The sequence below is a fragment of the Grammomys surdaster genome, unplaced genomic scaffold (genome assembly GCF_004785775.1).
Source record: "Grammomys surdaster isolate TR1022 unplaced genomic scaffold, NIH_TR_1.0 126028, whole genome shotgun sequence".
Taxonomy (NCBI): Eukaryota; Metazoa; Chordata; class Mammalia; order Rodentia; family Muridae; genus Grammomys; species Grammomys surdaster.
Window position 1 is genome coordinate 4,748,461 of NW_021620841.1, and position 22,222 is coordinate 4,770,682.

The following is a 22,222-nucleotide window of genomic DNA, read 5'->3' on the forward strand; positions in this document are numbered from 1 at the left end:
GTCTGCTCACAGCAGTAAAACCCTAAGACACCCAGCAAAGGAGGAGGGGTACAAGATGAGTGGGGGAGATCTGGACTCCCTGATAGAGCAAGGGCTACATTGTGAACTTACACATCTTATGTACCCTTCTCGAAATTCAGAAAGTAAAGCGATAGTCATTAATATTGTGGATCTTACCTAGAAGGGATTTCAAAGGCATTTTCCATGTTTTGAGTTACCTAGATAATAGGTACTCAGTGAAAAGCGGCTGCTGTCACTGATCTTACAGCACTTCAGCCCGTTTTGAGAAACAGAAGCAGGGATGGCTGTTTTGCAGCCTTCAGTCTTGTCACTTCCAGGCAGCCTCCTTGGGCTCTCAGAATCAAGCTGCTCATCTCTCTGCTTTCAAAACCTTGCTAGCTTATCACTGTCAGAGTCTCACCCAGACTCATGGTGTTACATATAAGGTATGTATAGGTATAGGTGTAGGTGTAGGTGTAGGTATATGTATAGGTATAAGGTATGGCCTTTAAAAGCCATAGAGCCCCAAGAGCCAGTGCAAAGAGATACAGATACACACCCAAACAGTAGATGGAGCTCAAAGAGTCTTCCGGAAGAATTGGAAAAAGGATTGGGGAACTGGAAGAGGACAGGCACTCCACAGGAAGACCAACAGAGTCTGCTAACCTGGACTCTTGGGGGCTCCTAGACATTGAATCACCACAGAGCAAGCACAGGCTGGACCTGGGCCTCCTGCACATATGTAGCAGGTGAACGGCTTGGCCTGAATAAGGGGCCCCCGGACAACTGGAACAGGGGCTGTCCCTGAGTCTACTGCCTACCTGCTTGCTTGTGGATCCTGCATCACTAAATGGACAGCTTTGCCTTGCCTCAATGGGAGAGGATGTGCCTAGTCCTGCAGCAACTTGATGTGCAGGATGGGAGGGGTAGAGGGGTGGGGTGTAGGAGTGGGATGGGAGTGTTTGTGGGGAGTTGACACCCAGAGGGGAGTGTCCCTTTCTAAAGGAAATGGAAGGAGGACTTGTGTAAGAAAGTACTGGGAAGAGAGGAAGGGCTGATATTGGGTTGTAAAATAAATAAATAAATAAATAAATAAATAAATAAATAAATGCCATAGAGCATTGGCCAGTTTTTAATTCTTTTATGGCTTTTCAAACTTAATTTTTCTAAATGTGGTTTGGAGTTGAAATCTATACAGTTCAATAGAGGTTATTCCTATTCACACCGCAAGACCAATAGCAACTTGACTGGCTGTGAGCTCTAAGTAACAACTGATGGCTTAGAGTTAATTTGTATTCTGCCTGCCTCCTGTCAGTGCCACGAGTAGATGTAATCGGCCGAATACTGTGAATTCTAATTACCAGAAGTTAAATTAGCAGCTAGGGGACTGCCTGTACTTAGAAATGATTTCATCAATAGCTTTGATAATTGCATTTTCCGCTCACAGCAAAGGAAATGTTTCAAGGAGTATCTTGCTTCAATTCCTACTTGGTAATGTCAGAAAATGTAATGGAATTAGATGTGTCCCCCTCAGACCTGGTTATTCTGGAAGTCATAGTCCAGTGAATATTGGAGCTTTCCCAGTTTCTCCTCTTCCTTGGGCTCTTCCTTTTCCTCTCCATCAGTCAGTCCGGTTTCAGCATCGTCATCCTTAAGGGCCTATGAGGAGGAAAAAAGAAATCCCAACGAATTTTAACCAAAGACCAAATTAAACTGGCCATGTAGTCAGCCCTCCAAGCTGTTCGTAGCAAGCACTAAGATGCTGGATGTCTATTTGCCTGACACATTCCCATTGGCTGCTCACGCACACATGTTTTTAAATTGTACTTGTGCATGAACCTTCCCCCTGACCCCCATCAGCAAGCATCATGGAAGCAATGGAAGAAGCCCCCTTACAGTAAGGCAAGCAAAAATATGAAACTGTTGCAAGAAAAATGTCAACTCGGTATTCTCTTGTCTGGATTACACTGCATCTTTTCTTTCTTTCTTTCTTTCTTTCTTTTTTTTCCCCTAGTATGATGAACATGCTTGTATCCAGGCTGGGTTTCACATTCTCGTAGCGGCGGCGGTGCTCAGCATCATGTAAAACATCATTGGTGCATGCAGTGGAGGGAGTCACATGGAATGCATGGCCTTCTGCTGCCTTATTGCTTCTGTCAAAGATGGCTGAGTGACCCCTCGGGAGATGGAAATCCTTTGCCTTTTCACATCTATGATCGTAAGATTTGAGATACAAGGAAGACACATGCCAGCAGCAAATGCTGAGTAGAGAGAAGTTCAGTCCATTTCTGGTTGAACTTTACCACTTCCTTTTCATAACTGCTCCTCAGAAAGCCAGGCTGAACTAAACTGATTTGAGTTTATTTAATATCAAAGACAAAAGAGTCCTGTTTATCGTTTTAGAAAACCTCATATAGGTATAAAATTCATTTTGCATTGAAGAACAAGGGCCATGGTGCTAGACTTAGAGAACTTAGTCTAAACAATTAAATATTCTTCAATCTAAAAGGCAGAATATAAAATAAAGTTATTTGAAAGGTCATTATGTCACAAAATATATACAGTTCTGTATTTCAAAAATCAAAAGTCTGTAACATTTTCCTAAGATGTAAAAACTGTGCTGGATATTTCTACTACAAAGGTTTATGCTATTGGAAGAGTTCTTCATGGGGATGAACAGATAAACTTATACTGTATGCACGGTCATTCTTTACAATTGAAAATTACAAAAAAATCCATTTCCCCGTTCACTAGTATGTTTGAAAACTTTAAAGGTATCTATACTAGCCACTCACATATTTCTTCTGGTTACTGCCTGTATATTTTCCTTGCTCATTTTTTTTTTAATGGAGCAAATGTTATCTGTTTCCAACTAGCCATCACGTATTTGCTGTGTGTCTGCTGCTGCAGAATCTCACAGAACTCGAAATAAAGCAGACAAGCAGTGGACTGCACTATATTTCTGATAATATTAAAAGAGTCTCTACTATTGTCTAACTATCGTCAGCTCTTGAGCTGATCTTCGAGAATTCTTACAGAACTCAAATACGAGAGGTTTAGCCAGGATGTAAAGGCCCCAGGGCCATCAGACTCTGGTTCGCTATCTTGCTGTCCTGTCTGTCTGTCTACATGGACGTTTCCTCTGCTGTCATTATTCTCAATGGAGGCTCTTTCACTCCCTCATCATTTGCACAGTGAGCACTCATGGCGCTTGAAATAACCACCTCTGTCTTGGAGTCTGGCTCCTCAATGCTAACCCCACAACGATCCCCAAATCCATTTGCAGCACGACTGACAGAGCTCATTAGTTCTGCTCTCTGCTTAGAAGAACATCTGAACAGAGTTGAGCTGTCGTCACGAGTGTGTCATCCTTTGTGCCTTTTGACACATCTCAGGAGTCAACAACAAGTCTGAAAAAAATTGAAAATTACCATTTTCAAATGTGGCTAGCCCTATACCATTTAATTTGGAAAGATTAATTTATACGTGGGCACTTCCTTGAATATTAAAGTAATTTTGTTAAGGGCTAAAGCAGGAAGCAACACAGTTATTGATAAAACTGCATTAAGAGATGGCTGATTTTGACTAGAACACTTTAGGTAGTAGTCTCCATTTGTCTCTGAGAACCCTAGCTATGAATAGTCTTTAGCACTGCCCTAGAGGGTATGTATAAAGAAATTATTGTTTAGGTAGTTTATTTCCTTTTAATAGTTTGATTTAAAAAAAAAAACAGAAAATTCCTAAATGAATCCACTGACTGAAAATACCTACACGTCACCCCATTGTCTCAAAAAAAAAATCACAAATTTAAATACGTTTTCAAAAGTCCCTTTTCAGAACTGACAATTTATATATCATGTTTCAGCCCAATGCAATTTGAAATAGCCGAGATATGAAATCTCCTTTTCCCTAAGTGGTTTTTACCGGAATAGAAAGCACAGATCATTTCTGTAACTATTTTTCATTAAATGGGGCTAAATTTTTGATAATTTTTTGGTGCTCTTGTTCATCACCAAAGTGAAGTCTATTCCTGTCTCAGAGGCTGAGCTTCATCAACGTGTACACAGTGTACATTTCACTAAATTCAGACCTATTAAATCAGTAGTATTATAATATCTTAAGAGCAATATTTTTCCCTCCACAGGGAAAAACCAACCAACCAACCAACCAACCAACCAACCAACCGACCAACCAACCAAAAACCACCTGAGATGAAAAAGCTTGTAAGCCCAGCAGCTCTGAAGTCAGGCAGATTGTAACAGGAAAGCTTTGTTGAGAACATCAGGGCTTTTATAAAGTGCCCAGGCTTAGAGGGGCATGCCTGTGGTTTACTTTGGTGTTCAATATTTACCTAGTCCACAGTCATCAGTTAAAGCATTTGCTCATTCTAAGTTATACCGTTCAGATAGGATTTGGTAAGGCATATTAAAAGGTGCCATAAGGGACTGCATTTTCTTTCCTATCTATCAATGCAAAACATTCCAATCCTGTTCTATTTAACCCATGTTATTAGCCATGTTTAAAATGATATGTCATCATTGAAGATCAGTTGAGTTCAGCCTTTAGATGTCAGAATGGTAAGCCACCAGCTGTGGAGCCCAGCCACCAGCATTGATTGGGGATATCTAGTAGCAGAAGAAACCTACCGCAAGGGACAATCCAGAACAGTCATGAGACACAACACAGATAAGGAGGACATAGAAGGAAGAAATAAAAATTAAAATATCCACGCACATCAGTGAAAACCATGGAGAAATGACCCGTCTAAGCTTCTTATTCTACAAGTTGCTATCATCTCCCCTTCATGGCTAGTCATTTCAAGATTCAAAATATTATAAGAAACCCCAATACATGAATCTTTTGGAACATAAATATACTATATCTAGAGTTTACTTTTGAAGTCATTGCTGAATTTTAAAGATATTATTTCTTGGTTATGAAATCTTAATAGAGATACATAGCCATGAGTGTTAAAATTTGAATTTCTGGGAGTTGGGAATGTATTGAAGGAATAAAAACTTATTGATTGCCCTAAGGTTATACAGCCTCAGCAGTCACATCTAAAAATTGTTTTTAATCTGTCCTGTCTTTTCAAGAGAGGACCATACACTGTCCTTACTTCCCTTCGCTATTTCGAAAATACAGTGTTTAAAAATGAATTTAATCTGTATAATTTGGAGGATTCTGGGACACAATGTGACAGATCATTCTTCCAAATTCTCTTTTTTCATCCTCAGCCTTCATTTTCAAAATCTATTAGCTCTTTCTGTAAGGATGGGTAGAAACATATACCATTGGTACACAATTATCACAGGGCACGACAATTTTCACTTGTTCCCATTATATTTTATTCTATACATTTAAGATTAAGAAAATTATACCTAGCTAAGAGCCCTGAGCACACAACATTGTTGACTTAAAGTAATTAAAACCAAAAGTGGTGAAGTTCTAGATACTTTGCTATATCAAGTAAATTATTATAAACGCTCACTGACTTTTTCTACTAGTTCACAATTTGATTCAAATTCCTCTGCCCCAACCCTTCCAAAGGAATGGGATAGATGGAAGAGCACCACCGAGTCTATATGTGAGAGCCTGGTCATTTATCCATGGTGTACTGGGGATACTAGCACTATGCCATCAACTGTAGTATTACATCATACAGAACAAATCCACAAATAAAAATATAACATTCTTATCCTAGAAAGAACTGCTGTAGTTACCACTTAAAAAACTAATCAATGCTTTGAAGTCTTCATTCCAGGATACATGAAAAAAATCACAGTTGAATTTTATAATAATTATGAAAATAATAGCACTGTGTATTCAAGATTTTGTTTTCAAAGATATTGCTAAAATGACATCCTTTTTTTAGCCCACATTCACCAAGGTAAATTATTTCTATATGTAATAATACAATGTTTAAAAAAAAATCTATGACCCTGTCTTAAAAAAAAACTAAATGAATAAAAAAGGAAGAGACATCAGTATTAAACCCTACTTGTTATAAGCCAAAATCTGAGTATCTTCTTAACAAATTAAATGAAGAGGAAAATCCTTCTTAGTTATCTGTAGCTGTACATGAGCATCTGTGACTGATGAGAAACTGCTGGAGAAATTGAATCTTTGTTACCCTGAGCTCAGGCCAAAGTTCTCTGAGCAGGAGAACAGACTTCACATCCATTCTATAGCTCTGAAACCAAGCTGGACTACAGGGAATGGGACATGGGCCCCTGGGAAATTTCTGTCCATAGACACTGCAGGGTCATTGAGAAGGAGTTGAACACTCACACTGGGAAGGAGGGTTAGAATATGAGAGTCCATGTGTGGAAACCCAGGATGCTGTCTCTACATGTCTGCTATGAGGCTCTTGTTAAGCCCTGGTCAAATTGTTCTTAGATGCATGTGTTAATGATTCAGCTAATAGTAATGCCATAAAAAAAATCAGAAAAACTCCCTGCACAGGTTACTATTTGGGCACTAACAGAGCTTTTAAATTATCTGGTAGAAAACAAAATTTCCAAATACTTCTATGAAAAAAAATCTTTATACTCTCATTTCATATGAATTAAATTTTATTTAGAAACAATGTAAGCATTATTCCAAAAATGAAGAAACACTTAATACTTTTTATTCATCTTTACCTTAACTAAGTTGTCCAGTTAACTTAGTTAAAATTAGGCAGCCCTGCCAGGGAAACCAAACATCTTTTCCACACATGAGAAGACAGCTCAAGAATATAGCTGGGGTTCTAATTACGATCACTAATTGAGGAAATATCATTTTGTCTTTCAACTCGGTCTTGTTCTTTAGGACTGGACCCTATCTCCCCTCACCACATATAACTTATTGTTTCTGGCATCTGACGGCTGAGCTGGCGGGGTGCGCAGCAGGGTTGGCATCGACCAAGTAGAATGAAGAGCTTTCACAGAGACTATGAGCCGTGCACGAGGCAGAAAGAGCCCCTGTCTAAGACAGAAAGCACTCAGATACCTTGCATTACCTTTCTTAAAAATTCTAAACAATTAGGATTGGCTGACGAGATGGAATAAAAATGTTCAGGAATTATCTTATTATGCCAGGCCCGTGAAGCCACACCTCATGGTGTGGAAGCCTCTCCTGGTGTATGTATGTCATCAGGAGAATAATCTACCACCGTACCTGTCTCCCCTATACGTTGGGAGACCAGGTCATACCTGAAAGGACCACCAAGCATCTCTACAAAAACATCAGTAGCCCCAAGTTGTCCAGGTCTATAAGCATCTGCAGAAAAGAGCACAACCCCGCCGGTGAATTCTCGGGGGCGTCTATGACTAGGTAGGAGGGGGGCGAGCGCGTTACCTGATCCTTCATGGTCTTCCCTAAGTCCTTCACATCTTTCATGTTAATGGCGTTCTTTCCTCCCTTTTCCTTTCCCTTCTTCTTGTTTTTCTTTTTGAACAAACATTTCTTACAGACACAGAAGCAGCAGGTCACGACTAGAAGGACCGCGACTATGGCTATGGCAATTAAGGCCCACGGTGGCACTGGAAGAGAGAGACAGAGAGAGAAAGAGAGGGCGGGGGAGACAGAAATGGAACATCAGCAGTGGAACCAGTTAACCAAACGTAGCGAAGGCATCCACATCTGCGGCTGGACTTTCTCAGCACTTGTTTTGCTCCAGTGGTACTGTCTGTAGGATTTTATCGGCGCTGTGGCCTGGCCTGGACTCTTTCTCTACCTCTACATATATTGCATATCACCTTTCCCATAACTAATTCCCCAAACTAATTTCCCCAAACTAATTTCCCATTAACTCTGCATTTATGCACAGCATAGCTTTCCAGGCAGTTTTCTGAGTCTGAACACTGGTTCCATTGTATACCAGCTCTGCCATCTTGTATAAATCCCCTCTCTGCCTCAGCCTCCTCATCTATTCAGTAGAGGTAAAATTGGCAAGTAGCTTACTGAGTCTTACAAGAAGTATTAAGATGCAGTGGCTGGCAGGAATGCTTAACTAATGGTAACTGGAATTATTCCTTATTGATCACATTATAGTTGCTAATATGTTCTGGCATGGTAGAATATGCAGATATTAATCACACAAATAGAAAATCAAATGTAAAAATTATAACCAGGTTGAAGGCAAGGAATAAGTCCTTGGTGCCTTGAGAAGAGATCATGGAGAGATGTATAGGGCTTGACCAGGCATGGGCTGTGAGCATACTCCCTGATTGCTTAATGGTTATTTCTGTTTTCTTCTCTATCAAGTGAAAAATATCGTGGCTGATTAAAATTAATAGACTGGAAAAAAACACACCTTGGAATGGCATTCAGCACATAGCAGGAACTGTTAGCTATCATTTTTTTATTTTTTATACTCAAGGCATAGGATTGAGTGACGTCAAGAATCTTTAAGGAGACAGAAGACTTATGAAGAGAGATATCAAAAGAAAGATAGACACCCTGAAGCAGAGCTCAGAGGGAACGCACAGAGGATGGAGAGGAGGAAGTGATGAGTTTTGGGTAATAGAGCAGGTAGATTTATAGGCTCTGTTTAACATAACAAAGTAGATCATACACACACACACACACACACACACACACACACACACACACACACACAGTTTTCTATTATAGTTGCCAACTGCTATGAGTTAAAATGTCTCCTTATTTAGCATCTATATACAATGTACTTATACAAGGCTAAGTTCCATGGGTGCATCCAAGATTTAACTTGGGCTGGAATGGAATTATTCATGACTCAAATCACAGCTCTTCAGATTCATCAGAAGTAATTAGATTTGTCTGTTGTAATAAGAAAAAGACATTGGGCACTGAAACAGTAAGAAAAAGCGTAATTTTCTTTGAGCCGCGTAAACATCATTAGTGCCAATGACGGTTGAACACAAGTCAGGAGTACTCTGATAAAGTAAAAACACTTAAAATTAACCTCTCTTCAAGACAGAAAATCCACTCTTGCGTGCTCTCTCTGCGTTCAGCTTTGTGCTGAAGAACATCCACTCTGCATATTATTGAATATTAGATAAGAATCTAAGGATGTATAAAATTACCACTTTTGATACCATGTTTATAGCCACAGAAATACTTGTGGGAATGGTAGAGATAAGTACACACCCTAAGACATGTTTTCGTAATGTTCTTTAATCTATTTGAACAATCCATGCCTTCTTTCTTTCTTTCTTTCTTTTTTTTTTTAAAGTGGAAATCAATGCAAGCTCACAGGACCAATGACATTATTCCCAAGCCTCCCCTTAGCTGATTCTACCTCTGATGACTGAGTTAAAATCCTGCCATGCTTGAACGGGGTGGGGGCGGGGAGTTGGGGGGAGGTGTCTTGCACGCTCAATGCAGGCAAGACAATGTTAATAATGGCCCTCCATTCTAAATCCCATAAATTATTCTCCAGGTCAGATTTTTGAGTTAGTCTCTGAGAGAGCTACATAAAGGCCTCTTAAACTACAAAAGACAAGACTGAGATGATTTGACAAGTTCACACAAAGAAAATAGGCGCCGAGAGCCGAGGAACATTATTTAATCAAAAAAGGCTAGAGAGGGGGAAGATGGGGTTGCAGGGAGAAGTCTGAAAGAGCACAACTGGAAGGTGATTTCAAACCACCGAAAAGGTCTCGTTTCGTGACCTTCATTTGTCAAGGCATTTCTAAAGGCTGTGTTTGCTTTTCACTTGATCTGCATCTCAGGTTAATTTTAATCTGAGATTTAATGATTAGAATTTTCCTCAAATTTACTAATGCCTTTAGATAGACTAAAAACAAAAACGAAAAACCCTGACTCTAGTTATTTTGTACATCCACGAAAAAGTCAATAATAACGTAAAGGAAATAGCTTTTTTTAATGGATAGAATTATTTGAATACAGTGTTAAAATTTCATGTTAAAATTTTACTCTATTAACCTGAGATGTGAACTATTTGAAATGTAGCAAGTTTGCTCAGGGAACAGGAGCAGTGGTATTCACTCAGTTCAGTTTTAGTACAGTGAGCTAATCTCCCAGAGTCCATCCGGATTATCGAAGAGCTGCTTCCTACGGTCTGACCACTGTGAGATGCGTTTTATCCGTGGCGCTTCTTTTATCGTAGCGGGAATTTTGTTCATTATCACTTCGGTTTTACAAAGCAAAACTCAATGGACGGTGCAGCTTGAGGAGTTTCAATGTCTTTAGGTTGTTCGGATAAGAAAAGCAAAGGAAAAAGTCATGTCTAGATTTGAGGCTTTAAATAGGGCATTTTAAATGAAAGAAAAAAAAATCCAGCAAAGCAAACAAACAACCGTCTAAAATGTGGCCAGGAGCAATGTCCTTGGTATGACACGTCCATCAAAACCCTGCTTACTGACACAGTATTCCGATGCCGCTCATCACTACCAACTACCAACAAATGAAATTTCAAATCAGAATTTTAACATTTAACTTAAAGGCAAATAGATACACGGGGATTAAGCCAAAGGTAACCCTTTTTTATATAATAGTTTAAGTTAGACTGGTGGTAAGCAGAAAAAAAAAATCCTTCACGATTTGCACATCCTGCTTCTTGGAAGCTGTGAGTAGATTACAGACATTGGCATCTCTCTGCCTGTTCCTATCGCTACGTTCTTCCTATGTGTGCTATTATTTGTGCTGCTCTTCTTCCTGGTTTTTAGTCAATTAATATTTATTCTTTAGGTTTACTACAAGACTTAGCATCGACAGATGCTAAAGTAAAATTACTAAGTACACTTGTTAAATCCCAGTGGGATTATTGACTGTGATATAGTACATTGGGTGGTTTATAGTAAACTGCTATAAAACGATTCATTATCATTTAAAATAGTAATTATTATTTTAAATCTGCATCTACTTAGAAAACATTTGAATACATCCCTTTTCTATGAATGAAACATACTTCCTAGTGATCCAAAACTTAGTTTTTTTTGGCAGAGTCTTTGTGATCTGAACATTAATACTGACATACACACAATGAAAAGATTAGTTGCCATTTTAAAGTAAAATTGCCTTAATTGGTCTTTTATTTGAAAAGAAAGTAGAATTATTCCCCTCAGTAAGAAAGGTGACACTTCTATGGAGGTAGATACACAATGAATAGTGAAATATATAACTATTTAATGAAATACAGTAGTGGGGACCTACTTGTATAGTGTCTTCTCGAGACTGGGATGCAAATTAAGCAGAGGCTGTCTCATGATGCACATTAATTTTTTAATTTTCTAGTGCTACAAGGTAGATGTCATTTGGTTTATTAAAGGAAGCTAATTCCTCATTTTGCTAAATAGCTTCAAGAACATAACATGGTGCATTTTAAGAGGGAATCTACATTGCCCTATTATATATTGTATATATTATTACACACAAGTAGGCACTTGTGTATAAGTTTAGGCTGCAGGGGCATTCTATTGAAACCAACTCCTAACTGTTCCTTCCAGAATAAAAAAAACAAAAAAAACAAAAAACAAAAAAAAAACAAAAGAGAATGACATTGAAAAACATCCTTTGTTTCCTCCAAGGGAGTTTTGGCACAAAACAGATTTTAAGGAAAGTTATTTACTTAAGGGACTCTGAAGAATTTCTTCTTTTTTTTTCAGCATGGGTACTTCAAATTTCCTTTTCTTCAATATAGGATTGTGAATTATGAGGTAAAATCTCCACAATTACAAAGCTGTTACACTGTGTACATTTTTTTCAAAAGAAAATCCCTAGTCACTCCTCTGGGCATTTGGGCTCCAAATCTGAAGCCTGCTGCTCATCAGAATACATTATAGTCCGGTTCACAGAACCAATCATTCATTCAGAGCACCTTGTGGCCCAGGGCTGCTTCAGTAGGTAGCTCTGTACCTCTGCAACTACAAAGAAAAAGATTTTGAGTGACTCAGAGATCAGTGCCTGGCTTATAGATACCCACAGAGCCAGGCTCTGTTCTTCCAGCTGGAGTGAGAACATTCTGTAATGTTCTCCATCCCTGGCTTCTCTTGGGGCTCCTAATCCTAGCTCCTGGGCTCCAACTCCGTAGTTCTTCTTCCCTCCTTCCTCAGCACTTCTCTCCTGCCCATTGTTTTGTGGATTTACTCTTCAGGATCTTGGTTTAGGTCAGGTCTATCACTCACTGTTTCCAGGTCCCAGGTTTGATTTTGCACACACAGGCAGCTCTGCACGTTGTGTTGGCTGCGTTATTATTTATTGTCTCAAAAGATCACCTTAAAGTCAGGTTGCTTTTTTGCACTAAGATGGGTTGCTGTTATTTCCTTTCTGGGAAATAAAAACATGTTTGTTTGTGCTCATCTTAGACTAGTCAGGAACTTCAATACAACACGGGGAGTTTTGTTGCTATGGACACTGTAAAGTTTTAGCAGGGACTGCAGGTATTTCTGTATTTGATATGCCTCTATTTGTCCAATGAAAGCCTCACTCCTTCACTCACATCTCTGGAATAAATTTTGTGAATAAATTCCAGACTCATGAATTCATATACCACTGAAGGTTTCTGTCAACATCTGGTTTACCCCAAATTATCTACCATCTTTATATATCATTATATGGTCCGCCCAGATGAAGAACAGAGTATGAAAATGGTTATTTTGCTATTAACTAGTAGGAATAAGAATCTATTTCAGAGCTTTGATTCTGAAAATGTTTATGAATAATTTTTTTTAAAAAAAAAAACTACCAGAATAATCATCTGGTAAAGAATGCCACACACACACACACACACACACACACACAAAATCAAAGCAAGCTTTGTATTTTAAAGCTTTTCATAAATTGCAGAATGTTAAGTGGGGAAAAGGAACACTAGAAATATGTGGATTAAGAAGATATCATTAGTCACCTCTGGAGACAGAATACCAAACGCAAAATTGAAAAAGTATATCCAGCATATAGAATGAAACCAGATTAAAACAGACAAAAGCCAGAATGAACAATTTCTCATAATAAGTTAAATGGATATAAAGAGAATTTTGGCACTTAGGTATTTGATACATTTGCGTTCCTTCACAATTCAGAACAAGGGTTCTGGATTTCTTTTGTAATGATATGCTACCTTCAGAGTATATTAAAAGTGTTATCTTTATGAGAAAAACATACTTTTGTGTATGCACGCATCTGAATGAATGCATAAACTTAAATATAGTTGGTAATGTTTGGTATCATGGTCAAGGTCTTAATTCCTGAATTTAGGAGACAATCTGGTTCCAAATTCACCCCTTCCATAGTGCATCAGGGCGAACTTCATCATGATTGACTGATTCACCAAGCTCGCGGTCATTTAATGTTTTGTTTAGTCAACAATTAGTCCTTAGCCTTTTATTCAATTGGTCATATACCCTTTCATTTATTTTTCCTTGATGATCTGCTGAGTGGTCAAGTTCTGGAAGGATGTCGGTGCCGAGGACAGGGGACAGAAAGAAACATGGTCCTTGCCTCTGGGAGCCTAGAAATAGTCACTTCCAATAAAAATGTTAGAAAGAGACAGGAAGCAATACAGAGTCAAAAATTTAGTGGTGCTAATGGGCTTTACCTGTAACAGCTGGGGAAGAACAGGATAAACAGGCCTGAAATTCAAGGAAGGCTTCGTGGAGGAGGTGATTCTTGAAGAGTGTTCCAAAGCCTTGCTTACTACCATGAAAACACTATTTTTTTTTTTTTAGGACTTCATGTTCTTCTCCCTGTCTCTTTTTTTCCACTTATTTCCTTTGCTTTCTAATCTTTTAATCTAGTTGATTACTTAGTGGTGACCCTGTTAAACGAAGCACTCAGCAGAATAAAGCCATCAGAGTCTACATTAGATAATTTTTTTTAACCCTAGTAACTGAGACTACTTACCGTGTAGTACAGTCACAAACCCTTCATCAAATGGCACTCCCAGTAATCTTCTTAGGGATCCATTTTGCATATTTTCCCACACAACTGTTCACCTTTTCCATTTCTGTCCCCAACAATAAGCAAACTGGGAAGATCTGCCCATGCAAGTATGTTCCAGAAGTTATTTAAGGCATAGATGTCCACCATCCATGCGTCTTTTCAGGATAAACACACTTTGGTTACTGTCTGTGTAGCAGAGACAGATAAGCTTCTTCATTACAGTGGTGACGTAGCATGTCAATGCTTGACCCGATGGAATAACACTAATCAAGTCTGAAGTAATTCAGAGAGTTTCTATTTGGGTAGCTCTAACACATACACGAACAAGACAGAACTTGGAAATGACAGTGACATTTCTTCCTACATTCTGATGGTATGTACTCATTGCAACCTGACTCCACGTATCGAATGAGCGCTCGTTTAAAGGAAAACTTCAATAAAATGGGGCCTCTGCTTCTGTATACCAACTCCCAAGAACTGTTAATACACAGAAGTCCAGTAAACATATAATGCTTTGATATGCACAAAACAGCTAGCTGTTCTTTAGTAAAAATTTACCAGGGGCTCCACCTCTTAATCTGATTTCATATTTACTGTGCTGTTGATCAAATTCATATACACAGTGGAATAACTTCAGGCACTGACATTTCTTGCCAAACGCTATGATTAGCCTTGATAATAAGTTATTTGACTGATGGCCATTTTATCTGCTTGTGGATTAATCAAACAATTCTATACATGATCTATAATAATAGTAGCCTGCTTTGAATGATAAGGCCGTATCTTCACAGTACTGGAAGGTTTGAATTTGATGTGGAAAATGATGTTTGGTTTTTGGGCGGATAAAAACTTCCAGAGGATTTAGATAAAGTGCCTGGTCTGCCCACCAGCTTGCTAGCAGCAGGCTTCTGGGAGGAGTGACTTTGTAAACGGGACTGATGCCAGGATAGCTGGCAGAAGTGAAGGCCATTCCACAGCTGATCAGTCCTGAAACTGCTGGAAGATCGTAGCAGGTTTCAATCATTCTGCAGACAACACAATTTTGTCGCTAAAGGGAAATCCATTTATCTATGGTACCTTTAGCAGGTCTCTCTCAAGTTCTGATTTCTAAGTTCAGACTTAAAAACAAGTTATTACCTAGTTTTTTTCCCCCTTATGGAAGTGAATGTCTTCTCAATTTCTATATAAGAAAAAAATTGCAATAAGTAGCTTTTGGATTTTGACCCTTTCCAGGTTGGTTCTAATTTCCATGCTGTGAACTGGTTAGAAACGTCTTTAATCTGTTATTCTGCCTTGGCAAAGATGCCCAAGGAAAACAATCTAATCTAAAAATGGAACATGGATCCTGTTGGTAATTGGTGGGTAGTTCAATATATTTTTATCAATATTTGTTTCTTTTCTCAGCAATTTAATGTTATTAAAATTCAACTGAGTTTTGACAAGAGCACATCCGCTGAAAGGAAGGGCTATGTTCCCTGTCCTTTTACAGTTCAAGCCCATGGCTATATCCAACAAACAAACAAATAAAAATCTCCCTAGTTGTATCACATGCTTTTTGGAAGAACCTCCCCACCTGTCAGTACATTGTGCTTATTCTAGAAACAAGAGATCGCATTTTTAGAAATCCCTGCAAGTTGGAGAGTTGATTGTGCTGACAGGAGGCTTGTGTGGTTGCTGTCCCTGAGTGGAGAACTGGTTGTCTAGGCCTTTCCAGTCGTGAAAAGGAAGTGTCAGGCTCATTAATTTCATTACTGTACAAAGTGAAAGGTAGATAACACAGAGAACAAAGCTTGTTGCTTGTCTAGCTGGCCGTGGGATGTTTCACTTTGATCATCCAGGAGATCCCCACGGCTCTAGACCAAACATTAATTTTCTTCTCAAACTGTTGTTTTCTGTTTCTCTCAATATGGTTCTCTCTGTGGCAATTCCACATGTCCATTTCCCTAGCTGAAATGTCATTCCGTCTTTTTTTGTTTTATGGGCTCTTGGATATAAACTTTCATCTTTATTTTGTACAACTCCCAGGATCGTTGACTTGTTTCCTGGTCTTGTTTTTAAGAGAGCTTCCCTATCTAGTCAGTCTTGTACACGATGGCTTTTTTCCCTTGGGGTTTATTCTTTTTTTGTTTAAAACTTTCTTCTTTTGTTTGGAGTTTGTCCGTCTAAGCCTTGTGACTGTCAGCATATGACCTCAAGGCCTTGTATGAATCATGTTTATTCTTAATGGTTCTTACCGATCTCCACTAAGAATACAGAATTTGCTTTCTCTGTTTTCTTCACTAATACTAGATCGATATTTTAAATGTATATCTGCTTGATAACATTCATAAACCCTTTACTTTGTTTGTTTTTGCCCATATTTATTTGTGCTTTCAGAAATAAAAATCATTTATTAATACAAGCTCACTTGTACCCATTGTCTTCATCATGGGAGAAGCTATCTGGAGTGATATGGTCTCTCCTTTTCTTTTGCTTCTATGAAGGTTTCGGCAAATGCTTATTGAATTATAAAAGAATAATTAGAGGACAGAGAGCCCTTCTCCAGTGTGGTGAAAACGTGGATCCTTTGAACGCCTTTCAAAAAGTAAATGGCATCCTACTTCCTTTTAGCATTTCAGTCAAGCTTGATTAAACTTCCAAACTTCCAAACTTCCAGACATTTTAGGAAAATTTGTACTATTAGTTTTTACAATTTCTAGAGGTCATGGAATGACTCTGTTCTCTGTCAATGATTTCCTAAATGATTTACCTACTTGATCATGGACAACTGAATGTGTATTTGTGATTAATAATACACTTTCTTAATACAAAACCTACAATGTTAGTAGAACAGTTTTTATTTTTGAAAATTTCCCCCCAGTTGAGACCCTTTTATAGCATCTCAAATGGTTTGACCTTCTATATCAAACTGAGGAATGACTAAGAGAGATAGAATGACCTCAGACTTTCAGACCAGAACCTGGAGGATATGAATGTGGCTTCCGTAATATGATTCTTATTAGAGCTGAGGTCAGATGGGTTTTGTGATCCAGCGTTGATTCTCTTACCGTGTAGTCCAGGATTTTGTGACCACAGTGAAAACTGACTAAGCAATTTTATCATTTTAAAGAATAGTTTCGTTTTATAAAACATATTAGAGAGTATTCCTATCAGGTTTCTTTGAGTTAACCCCCCAAATCAATGGAATAAAAAATTGTTAATGATTATAATAATAGAACCATAGTAAATATAATATAGATCACAGATATACTCTAAGCTCTGACTTTTTAATTGTTGAACGCTTTGATCCTGTTTCATCAGCCCTGGGGTCCTCAGTACCGTTGGTACATTGGAACATAGAAGAACTCATCTGTGTGATGTGCAACATGTGAATATGTAATATGATTTAGAATAGTGGACAGCACAGAAGGACGTGCTAAAGAGTTTATTATCATTCTCAATAAGTTCTATTAAATTTCATAGCTTGAAAATACTAAAAACTTTGCTCTTTTCCCCTGCCAAGTTACCTGGATGAAAGACAGACGATCTTTTATGTGTGATAAAACTCACAATGTTTCCAACACGTTCTGACTTAGGGATATATGAGAATGTCAGGCAACATTCTAAAATAAAGATTGCTGATAAAAAAAAACCTACAAGTCAAGACATTTTGATAGTTCTCAAGCAATTCATGGAGACAGGATGAAAACTATCAACCTTTCAGGAGAATAAAATAGTCATTTGAAGCCACAAATAATGCAAGCCCCATTAGAATATTCAGCTTGTAGTACTGGAAGGGAACATTTTGCATCTCTCTGTAGGCTCAGTAATTGGACCACCCAGGCAATACCATCAGAGATAATATTTTAATACAGTAGTCAAGATGTTAGTGGCCAGACTTTACCCTTTCTGTTGGCAATGACACATCCGCTCAAACACATGCTCATGATGCCCTGCGTGGGCACTGGTAACAGATGTCCTTCTGTGTGGCTTTGCTTTGCCCTCAGAACTGGCTCGGAATTTAGAGACTGAGAAACCTACCTCGGTGCCATAAATATTACTACCTCATAAATATTGACTTGACATTTAATTAGTGATCATTTTTTTTATTAAGAATCAACTTTATATTCCATGCTTCCATGAAGTAATTTATGAAATATTTGCACTTACCATTTCAATTAGTCAATATCACCTTTATTTATGATGGTAAACTTAAGCTACAGAAAGTAATGTGAATCTTAAAAGCCTCTTGGAAAAAAAAATCTCATACTTAATTCTTTGCAACATCAGACTCTTCTAATTACGCCAATTTCTGGTAATTCCTGTTTCAAATCAATGTTTTAAGCACTTAAGATACTACATTTGCTCTCTTCCTATTCTATTGTTCTAATGGAGATGCCTGCTTTTTCTTGTTTCTTTTTTCTAGACAACCTTTATTTTTCTGCTATTTATGAGAAGGCATCATTTTCCTGAAAAACAGGAGTCCATAATAATCTTCTGTTGGTTTTGACTAGAACCGAAACATTAACCCAAAGTATTTGGGTTATTCATATTTTCATATGAATTTATATTTTAATTCATATTTTAATATGAACTAGTGAAACAGTGACATAAGAGGATTTTACTAAAGCATCAAAGCTATGAAATGTAATGGAAGGGATAGCTGTATTTTGCATTTTTTTTTTGTATTTTACATTAATAAAATGACCAAAGTCAGAGCCTGGCCACTAAGATTGAAGAGTTTTTATAGCTGTTATGCTTTTATGCTTACAGCATCTTGAAATCCAGCCAATGCCTAGAAGAAATGGAATTGTCTCAATAGATTTGTAGCTTTTGAAAATTCTTTCAAAAACTTCAGTAGATGGATTGCTTTCTATGTTTAGACCAATGTCTTTCCAGTAATGTAAAAGGTGGTATTTGAAGTTCACTTGAATGACTAAAAATTGGCAGATTTACTGTATGATACAGGCAAATTGTTTGACTCAGGGATAAATTAGTACCTAAGAGAAATAAGTTTATTTTAGATTAAATATTGTTGAGTAGAAAGGGAGAAAATACCAGAGTGCTGGTTATAAAACTGCTGGAAAGATCTTGAGGGGAAGAAAACAATATCAAAATGAATGGAGTAGGCTATGCATACGTGTGTGTACGTGTGTATCTGTGTTAGGCACTTGTCCAGAGAAGCAGCGCACTGGTTTACAACTAGTAAATGAATGTGTTACTTTCTCCAGTCTCTGCGGTCTGAAATCTTAGCCATTTATGTCAAATGAAACATAAATTACGACTGCATTCTAGAGACTCTTCAAAGAGACTATGTGTTTCTGTTACCTGGGTTAGAATCCACTGACTCTTTGGTTCTAATTTGTTCCTTGGCACTTTTTTCTGGTTGTCTTGGAGCAGCATAACTTGTGAGATGGGTAGGAGGAGGGGAGGAGGTTGGGATGGTAGAGTATTACCAAAAGAACAGGGCAAGCGATTTCAGCTCCAACAGCCCCCCAGGAAGAGGCAAAGAAAGCAGTTGGCAGTCTCATGGCTTCACACTGTGAGAGGAAATCAGGGGATGTATTTATGGGGTTATGTGGGTGGGAAGGGCACATACAATCTCAAGACTCTGAACATGAAGATGAGGACCAGCTTAAAGATGGATGCTCTTCCATAAAGGACCAACAAGCCATGGAGCTGGCACTGAACATGGTTGTATAATATTTACTGCAAAAGTGTTCTTGGCTCTATTCTTCACCTCAGCCCCACCAAGTAACACTGACGAGTTTACAGCAGCAGATGTTAACACCTACGGCTAGAAAAATACCACTGAAGAGTCATGAGGTTGGAGTTAGCTAAGAGAAGTTTCTGTTTCATTAGAAAGTTAAGATAGCTACTAGCTATTTTGAGATGTTTTATAATTTTCCAGGCACTGTTTCAACTGTGCTATAAAATGAAACGGGCTCCTCTGAAAGCAGCAATGTATAATAAGAAAGAGACTTGGTTAATCCCAACTCATCAGACTCTGATCAATACACAACAATAGGAAATAAATTCCTGAAATGTCTGAGGAGTTATGATTGTTTTGCTACTTCATTATGAAGCGCAGTCTAGTCTGAATGGATTTAAGATTAACTCTCCCATTGGCATCATGTCAGTAGAATATGGTTTTGAATTAAAAAAATGTTTTGGGTTGAACGTTAATAAATGTAAAACGTAATAAAGGAAACAACAAAATCAAAATCAATTACAGTGTTTACTGCTACTTCAATTTGTTATGATATAGAAAGTGCCAGAGATTTGGAGTGAGAGGATTCTGACTTTAAAACTCAGCCAAGTTTTCTTCTTTGAGAATTTAACTTTATGTAAAGTAGGTCTTTTCATATCACATTGATAATATTGATAATGACATGAAATTCTGTGTGAACATCTAGCTTATACAGAATTTTAAAAACCACTTTTCTTATGATTAATTTGTTTTTTATATATGAATACATTAGAAGAGGGCATCAGATGGTTGTAAGCCATCATGTGGTTTTTGGGAATTGAACTCAGAACCTCTGGAGGAGTAGACAGTGCTCTTAACTGTTGAGCCATCTCTCCAGCCCTGCATATATAGAATTTAATAAACAATATTATTTATTATTAAATCTGACATTTTGAAGAGTAAAGATTATATATCAAATTCTTCTCTAAAATTTAATGGATTTTTTTTTTAATCCTAAAAGTACTCTCTAGAGATATTTAAGATGTTTAGATACAAATATTCAATTATACCTGATCTTTTAGGCTTCTTGTAAAAACTTCATTCTATTTCTCTCTCTTACGAGTTAAGGAAAAGAATATTGGCCTGGTTTACCTCCATAGCCTGAAGGGAATGTCAATAATTTGGAGTTAATCCAGCATGAAATGAACATTTGAATTTTAGAGAAATCTTAGATTTATGAGAATGAAGAACCTATTTCTTAGGAAGGGAGACTGAAAAGAAACACAGTGTAGCAACATAGATTGGAGACACAGGACCAGGGAGTGGGGCCTACCTTAACCTAAACAACTGATGCCCTCTGGATTTGAGAGAATGTATCCAATGTCTCACAAGGACACCAAGTCTCACAGGAAATGACATTTGGCAGACAGTTCTATCTTTCTTGTGTGATCATCATTTACACTGACACAGCATCCTACTCTGTTAAACCCATAAGCATACCATCTTAACCACATTATATCCGCTTGAGAAATCTGTAGGAGAGAATGAGACTTCTGAACACTGACCGACCTTAAGAACCCAGAAGACAGTGACAGGTGGTAGAGGGTAGGCGTAGCAACTGTGTGAAGTAGGTAGAGTTCTGACAATGAGCCTACTCTTGGACAATCTTCAGCAGGTTACAGTGTTTGGGGTGGAAGGAGTTTTCTTGGTGTAAAAGACTCACTAGGTGATCTTCAAGATTTTTTTCCTTCTGATCTTATAATGTGTATGATGTAGCGAGTATTTCAGTAAGACGAAGCGGTAGCTATTCTTTTCCTTTTATGGCTTAAGACTCAAGTCAATAAGAGAGAGAGAGAGAGACAGAGAGAGAGAGAGAGAGAGAGAGAGACAGAGAGAGAGAGAGAGAGAGAGAGACAGAGAGACAGAGAGACAGACAGAGAGAGAGAGTGACAGAGACATAGAGAGACAGAGAGACACACAGAGAGAGACAGAGAGACAGAGAGAGACAGAGAGAGAGACACACACACACACAGAGAGAGAGACAGAGACAGAGAGAGACAGAGAGAGACAGAGAGAGACAGAGAGAGACAGAAAGACTGACTGACTTACTTTTCTCTAAAAACAGAAAATTCTCCCAGGTAAACAAGTTAATGAAACTCCCATGGATGGGAAGATTCTCATTTTCAGTTTTTGAATAGATTGTGATCATTGGCTGAGGAATGAGAAAACAAGGGAAGTATATTGAGTTTTGCATCTTTATAAAGGGAATTAGAAAGCTAAGTTTTGGAAAAGTAAGATCTTCATGCTACATACCACCTAAGACGTGTAAAGACAAGGTTCACGGGGATGGCACACCAGGATGGACTATAATTTTGTCTTGTAGTTTATCGTAACTGACCCAGAGAGTCTTAAGCATAGCGGTACTTTAAGCAATCTAGGTATCAGGGAAGACTTGTAAGTACGTATGAATAGTCATTTTGAGCACGTTAAATTGGAATTTGTTACTAAACTGCGTACCATTATATCTGCATTAACAAGGAGCATACCTGTCCTCTCTTTTGCCATTGCCTTGTTTAATTTAATATGCCTAACTTAAACTTTATGCCTAAAAGTACTATACTATGTCAAATTCAGAGGAAATCCCATGTAAGGTCAGATACTTGGCTTGTAATGTTAAAACCT

At 38.0% G+C, this 22,222-nt stretch overlaps 1 protein-coding gene across 1 annotated transcript in view; it reads right to left on the minus strand.

The window, feature by feature from the left end:
- Window positions 1–22,222, minus strand: part of Syt1 (synaptotagmin 1) — a 502,043-nt gene that overhangs the window by 130,388 nt on the left and 349,433 nt on the right. The window contains exons 5-6 of the mRNA XM_028754572.1: window positions 7,342–7,526; window positions 1,537–1,659 (exon numbers count right to left, since the gene is read on the minus strand). Of these exons, the coding sequence (XP_028610405.1) occupies window positions 1,537–1,659; window positions 7,342–7,526 (308 nt within the window). The remainder of the gene's footprint in view (window positions 1–1,536; window positions 1,660–7,341; window positions 7,527–22,222) is intronic.